At 30.1% G+C, this 7,284-nt stretch overlaps 1 protein-coding gene across 1 annotated transcript; it reads right to left on the bottom strand.

Moving 5' to 3' along the window:
- Positions 1 to 1,173: 1,173 nt before the first annotated feature.
- Positions 1,174 to 2,431, bottom strand: LOC110607098 (pathogen-related protein). Its single transcript, XM_021746153.2, has 4 exons — positions 2,215 to 2,431; positions 1,967 to 2,099; positions 1,582 to 1,883; positions 1,174 to 1,504 (listed from the first exon to the last, which is right to left on the bottom strand). Exons 1-4 carry the CDS (start codon positions 2,353 to 2,355, stop codon positions 1,364 to 1,366), a joined length of 717 nt encoding a protein of 238 aa, XP_021601845.2. The 5' UTR covers positions 2,356 to 2,431; the 3' UTR covers positions 1,174 to 1,363.
- Positions 2,432 to 7,284: the final 4,853 nt, after the last annotated feature.

The raw sequence follows: 7,284 nt of genomic DNA, 5'->3' as shown, positions 1-7,284 counted from the left end.
AACGATTTTCAAATTTTTTTAACAATTTTAATTATAATAAAAAAATTAAAATCTAGTTTTTTTCCTAAAAAATAAGTTTATATCAACTTGAAAGCTTTTAGCGATTTGAATTTTTTTAATAATTTTAATTATAATAAAAAAATTGACAAAAATAATTTATCATATAATTTTAATTTTAATATTTTTAAATGCAAACTTTTTTTTTTGAAATTAGAAATCATAATAAAATTATATTCATCAAAAAATTTAAAATTTGAAGTTAAAATAGGAAATTTATTTAATTAAAACATTTTTTAATTCATAATTAAAATTTAAAATAAAAATAACAAAAATTTTATCGATTAATAGAATGAAATTTAAATTTAAATAAAAAACTCATTTAATCAAATATATTATTTTTAAACTTATTATGCTATATATTTATTTAAATTTATAATAAAAATAGAATTTAATTGCAAATAAAACTAAGAATATTAAAATTAAGTTAACTTTAATAATAACTTATAATTTTTTAAACAAATAAAAATATCCCTTTTAAATTTGATATATCGTGATCGATGAATAAATTTTTTATATTAATTAAAAATAATAAAACAAATTTATTATAGTGGCATTTTTTATTTTTTTATTAAAAAAAATCGATTCACGCTGATCATTAATTTAAAATAATTTTTATATTTTTACATGCGATTTTTTTAATTTATTATTTTTTAAAAAATAATTTAATTTATAATAAAATTTCATTAAATAGAATTTAAATGTTAAAAAAATCTTCTATAATAAAATTTAATTAAGAATATCTTCAACCAATTTAAATTTAAATAGACTAATAATATAATTAAGTAATTAAATTAAATTTTTTTAAATAATAACATATTATAATTATTTTTTTAAAAAAAATTATAGTTTAACTTATGATAAAAATTTGAATACAAATAATTTAAATATTAAAAGAATTTTTTTTGATAAAATTTAATCAACTATAATTTAAATATTAAGAAATTTCGTCAATTAATTTAAATTTAAATAAAATATTAATATAATTAAATAATTAAATTAAAAAATTTTAAATAACAACAAATTTGTAATTAACAAAACAGAAAATCTCAATATTCTTCTCTTCACATTTCTATATATATATATATATATAGTATAGATCATAAATTACAAATAAACAGGAAAAATAGATAACTCGGAAATAAAATTGAATTAGCATAGATGAGGACTGCTAAAGCAGCTGAACCCAATACAGAAAGTTTATTGTAAAGAAACAAGCAAGTCATATATAATGACATTATTGATATCCATACACTGCCTATCGTGGGCAAAGCATTATTGTATCAGGTTGCCTCAAATGAAGTTCTCAAGCGCTCTTCAACAAAGGGCAGCTTGAAGCTGCATCTGCGGTTGAGTCATCCATGGTACCACCCCTCATAAGACCCCCAAGCAGTTCCCCACCATTGAAAAATAGCTCTACCTTCCCAATTTTCATGTCTTCATCCACCTGTTTTCAAACAAAACAGAGGCCGCTCAATTCCATATGAAGAAAAAAAAGAAGAAGAAAGGAAGTTAGAGAGATACCTCAACAGTTGACAGCCCATAAAGTTCTACCAATTCTCCAGTGGGAGCATAGCCCTTGAAAGGACCTTCCATATAAGCCCAGTGCCTGAACTTATACACAATCACCGGTGGCCCTGAATAAACTTGGAGAACCTCGAAAGCAAATCCTCTAGGGAATGCTGTTGTAAAAGCCACATGAGCTGTATCCACAGTTTCCTTTTCAGGGTCATAGGCCCGCAACTTCACTGGCAAGGAGGTCTGCATAAAGATGTTGTAGCCTCCACCAAGCCTCGTTATTCCTTCCAAAGTTACAGGTTTCCTTCCTGAAGCAAGCCAGGCATGTACACACATGACATATTCGCAAGAAGAAAAATAATAAAAAATTGTGAACCACTGAGGATTTTACCATTTAGGCCGAAGGTAAACTTTTTTGGATCGATTGATTTATAGTCATCAAAGCAGGTCTTGTGGAACATCTCCATTTCCCATGTCTTCACTAGGTTCTGCACCTGCTCCTCTAGTGAACCAGGAGGCCAGACCTTACATAAACAGGTAATTATAAATGCTAGATGAGAACAACCAAAATTGAAAAAATAAAAAATAAATCTGATTAAGGGAATAACACAAACAGGTAATGAACATAAATGTATGAACCTTAGTTCTGCCTTCTTCAAAGAGTTTGTTAACAGTATCATAGTTTGGAGGACCCCCAAATCTCCATTTGGTGTTCTTCTCTTCTTCTCCATGCAAGTGAGAACGATATTTGTCTCCCTCAACAGCTGAAGCTGCTGCCATATTGATATCAATTGCTGTTCCACCTTAATTTTCATGCTATATATAAAAATTTATAGGCAATTGAGTTGGTAGGAACGAAGCATTTTAGAAATATCTTATTACTTGGAAGTACCTATCACATTCTTGTTTTATAATGTAGCCAAGTTTGAATATTAACTTTAAAAAACAAAAATCAGGATTTTCTCCCCCACCTCTCTCCCATGTTTTGAAATCTCCAAAACTATAAGAAAAAACTTATGAAAAATTACTATGTGATTTAAGGTTTTTTTAAGTAGAGTCTGTTATTTAATTTATAATTAATAAAAAGAATTTCTATAATACTATATCATTAATAAAATGAAACTTTTTCTAACATTCTTAATATCGTTAATAAATTATAATATAATTCTTGATATTTAGTGAAACTTATAAATTGATTTTTTTAATTTAATTGTAGAAGGTTTTTTATTAATAAAATAAATTTTAGCTTAAATTTTATATTTTTTCAATTTTTTTATAAATTAGTTTTTAAACATTATAATTATTAATGAGTTTTTATATTTATAATTATTAATAAGTTTTTATATTTATTTTTTATTTATTAAATTTTAATATTTTATCTGTGAAAACAATAAAATAAATTTTAAATACAAAATCTGTCAGTTTTTTTACCCTAATTAAATAAAAAATATATATTACTGAGAAAAAAAAGATAGAAAAAGAATTTTTTGAATTTGGATCTAGATATATATTTTGTTAAGATTTTTATTTTTATTTTTATTTTATTGTTATTTTATTATTAAATATAAAATATTAAAATATAATAAACATGAGAGATTAGTTTGTAAGAAATATAAGTATTTATTAGTAAATAATTAAAATATTTAGTAATTAATGTATAAAAATATAAGGATGAGTTTTAACTAAAATTGCTATTTTATTAATAAAACAAAACCTAATTACTAAATTTGGAAATAGAGGAACAAAATTATACATCTCACTTAACTTTTAAAGATTAAAACATAATTTAGAATATTTAAAAAAAATTCATTAAATTTTAAATACCGTAATAATATTTATTATTGGTGTTAAATAAAAAAATTTATTTTGTTAACACGACTACTTATTATTCTATCATAAATAAAAGATTTGTTAGATAAAAGTATACAAACATCTATCACTTTTTACTTTATATTTTAACTTTAAAATTTTAGTCAATAAAATTAATATTTTTACATTTATCTCAATTTTAACTATTTATCTTAATCAATTTTGACAAAAAATCTAAATCAACATATCATGCCACATAAGATTATCTTTTAAGAGATTAAATGGTTAAAAAAATTAAAATGTTTACATTAATTCATATTTATATCTAAAACTTTAAATTTTAGATAATAAAATTAAATTTTATTTATTTTATCTCAATTATAAAAAATTACAATTTAATCTCTAAAATTTTATTTGACTAATAAAATAATCTTTGAAGTACATAGTTTTATTTCAACAATATCCTTTTTTATTAGTTCTATTATTTACTCCTCATTCTTATTTTTATACACACATTGTAGTTTAAAAAAATTTAAAATATAAAAATTATAGTATAAAATATATAATATTTCATTTTATTTAATATTATTATATAAAATATAATTTTTTATAAGATAAGCTAATAAATTAATATATATCACAAGTTTACTTGTTATATAGGTGCGCAAAATAAAAATATTGAATATTTCAAATATTGCTTCGGCTGCCTATTTTTCAGTCTATTGCATCAAAGAAATCTGTATGTGCTGCTGAGGTTGGGGAACATGTGGTTGTGTTTGATATGTTTGGGGTTGGGGTTGGGGTGGTTGATTCCCGTGTGGTCTCTAAGGATTCGGCTCCCATGTCCTCTAAAGCTGCTGCTGGTGTCCTAAAGGAGAATGTGGTACACCCCAATTCTGGTAGCTAGCTAGGATGGTTCATGATTTACAGTTTAGTCTGACTGAGGCTTCGAGGAATGACAAGCGGGGTGATAACCTCACGTCTGTCACTTGAGTCACTGTCCCGTGTGGTCTATTATTGTGCCTCTGTGCTTCTGATATTTGGCTAAGGTTGCTTGTCTCTTATTTCTCGGTTCTAATGTCTGTTTTGGTGTGGAACTCTCAAGGGATCGCAACAAGAAGACTCAGTAATTTCTTAAAAATTTATGCTCACAAGTTAAACTGTTTGTCCTGATTCTTGTGGAAACTAAGGTTAGTGGGTTTCGAGTGAATTTAATATATGCTTCGTTGAAGTTTGAGGATTGGGTATGGGTAGAAGCTGTAGACATAAGTGGGGGCATTTGGATATTTTAGAATTCCTCTTATACATCTATCACGGTTTTACATACTCATTCGCAGTTTCTTCATGTTAAAGTGGTGGATGGAGTTAGACCACTGTGGTTTTTACTGCAATATATGGGAGTCCGATAGAAAGGCATCGGCTTAAGTTTTTCTCACGAGTTCAGGAGCTTATTGGCGATGTCAGTGGGTCGTGGCTTCTTTCAGGTGATTTCAATGATTTTGCGAGTTTATCTGAGATTTCAAGCTTTGGGCCACATGTTTATGCTAGATGTTCTCGGTTTCATCAGTGGATGGATGGGTTGCGGTTGATGGATTTATCTGTTTCTGGTCCTTTGCTCTCTTAGAGACAGAATTATATTTATGGTTCCTTTCGGGTTGCAAGATTGGATAGGTCAGTTTGTAATGTATCTTGGCATCAATAGTTTGCCTCTGCCTCTGTATGCCATCTTCAGTGGGTTTGTTTGGATCATTAAACCCAATTGATTTCTTTGGAACCCACGGAACTACAAATACCGACAGGTCATTTTTGCTTTCAGGCAGCTTGGCTGAAACATCCATCTTACCAGACTTTTGTTTCTAATAACTGGAATGATTTTGTGCCCTTTGCTACCTCTCTGGCCAGGTTTTCTAAAAAATTGAATAATTGAAAACGAGATGTGTTTAGTTGCCTTCATCATCGAAAACAAAAGCTATTGAATCATCTTCGAGGTATTCATAGAAAAATGGAACTTACTCCTCATGTTGGTCTAGTAAAGCTGGAGTCGCGTCTTCGTGGAGAACTAGAAATGATTCTTGATCAAGAGGAATTGCTATGGTTTCAGAAGTATAGAGAATGGTTGATTGTGGAAGGAGACCGTAATACTGCTTTTTATCATGCGAGTGTTGTGTTCAAACATAGTAAATGAATATTAGTTGTTTGAAGGATGAGAGTGGGGAATGGTGTTGGGACCAGGATAGGTTGCTCAATTCAGCCTTATGCTTCTTTTTCAACTTATACTTCAATGATTCCACTTCGAATGTTATTGATCTGCCGGCATTTTCATTCCTAGTCCTCCCTCTAGAGGCATGTGAAGTACTGGCTAAACCGTTTGATGAGAAAGAAGTGAAGAATCCATTGTTTGATATGGATCCTTTTAAAGCACTTGGTCCTGATGGGTTTCAAGCTTGTTTCTATCAGAAGTTTTACGCACGTGTTGGATCTCCACTGGTAAGAATAATTTTGGATTTCTTGCACCATGGTATTTTGGATAATAAGTTGGGGGAGATTCTCATTACTCTCATTCCCAAAGTTGATGCTCCTGAGTCTTTTGCTCAATTCCGACCGATAAGCTTATGTAATGTCAGCTATAAATCTATAACAAAGGTCTTGGCTAACAGGATGCGAATGGTTTTACCGTACCTGGTCTCAGCAAGCCAAAGTAGCTTTATTTTAGGGAGGCAACTTCATGATAATGTTGTAATCTTTCAAGAAGTGGTTCACTTAATGCATAACAGAAGATAAGGTCCTAGGTGGATGGTCCTGAAGATTGATTTAGAGAAAGTTTATGATAGAGTGAGGTGGGACTTTTTATTAGATTGTCAGCATTTGGTCCGCTTTCTGTTGGCTTGGAGAGAGTAAAGTAAGACCTATTTACAGTAGTGTTCTATGTGTGTAGCGTGGAATGAGAAATGTACAGAAGCCTTCTCACATTCAAGAGGGGTGCGGCAGGAGGACCCCTTATCACTATCACTATTTGTACTTGTTATGGAGCATTTGAGTCACTGTATTTCCCATTCAGTTGCCGGGGGGTTTGGAAGCCCATCCAGACGACCCGTCAATGTCCAACTCTTTCCCACTTATTCTTTGTTGATGACTTGTTATTGTTTGGAGAAGTTACTGTGGCAAAAATCATGGTTATGAAATAATGTTTGGGCATTTTTTGTGTGGCATAGGGTTAAAAGGCAAATTTTCATAAATCACATATCTTCTTCTAAGCTAATGTGGATAAGGCTCTTCAGTAGCAAATTTGTGAGTTGTCGGGGTTATGCAGGTCAGATGAGATTGATATGTACTTAGGGGTTCCTATGTTTCATGGGCGGGTAACAAAGTATGCTTTTAGCCTGTTGCTCAATAAAGTGGAGGATCATCTTGCAAAATGGAAGGCATATGTGTAGTCCTTTACTGGACGGGTGTCTTTGGCCAAATCGGTTTTAACCGTCTTGTCAAATCATCTAATCTAGACCTTATATTTGTCTCAGGCGATGTGTGATGAGTTTGATAGAAGGATTTGTCAGTTTATATAGGGAGACTACCATGGTAAGCAACGTATTCATCTTGTTCATTGGGACCAAATGACTATGCCTTTGACTTATGGACGGTTAGGGATTAGAACTTGTTGGGAGCTTAATGTTCCTTTTCTTGCAAAGTTAGAGTGGCGCATGATAAATGAAGAGAATGCTCTTTGGGCTAAAATCTTACATGGTAAATATGCTACTTATATTGTTGGGTAGGCAGGATTGCATTACGACCCAACACATCTGTCACTTGGAAGGGAATGGTGAGTAGTAAGGGGTTGTTATTATAGGGAATGTATATGGAGGTCGGGAATGGTCATCTAACGAGCTTTTGGATGGATATATG

This window comes from Manihot esculenta, chromosome 18 (genome assembly GCF_001659605.2).
Source record: "Manihot esculenta cultivar AM560-2 chromosome 18, M.esculenta_v8, whole genome shotgun sequence".
Classification (NCBI taxonomy): Eukaryota; Viridiplantae; Streptophyta; class Magnoliopsida; order Malpighiales; family Euphorbiaceae; genus Manihot; species Manihot esculenta.
Note: the sequence above shows the minus strand (reverse complement) of the source record. Positions and strands in the feature narration are given on the sequence as shown.

Bases quoted from the DNA above. Each gene is read 5' to 3' on its own strand.
- LOC110607098 (XM_021746153.2), bottom strand. From the start codon at position 2,355: ATGGCAGCAGCTTCAGCTGTTGAGGGAGACAAATATCGTTCTCACTTG. The intron at 2,100-2,214 runs GTTCATACATTT...TGTTTATGTAAG, and splicing joins TTGAAGAAGGCAGAACTAAG to GTCTGGCCTCCTGGTTCACT. The intron at 1,505-1,581 runs GTATCTCTCTAA...GTTTGAAAACAG, and splicing joins ATGGGCTGTCAACTGTTGAG to GTGGATGAAGACATGAAAAT.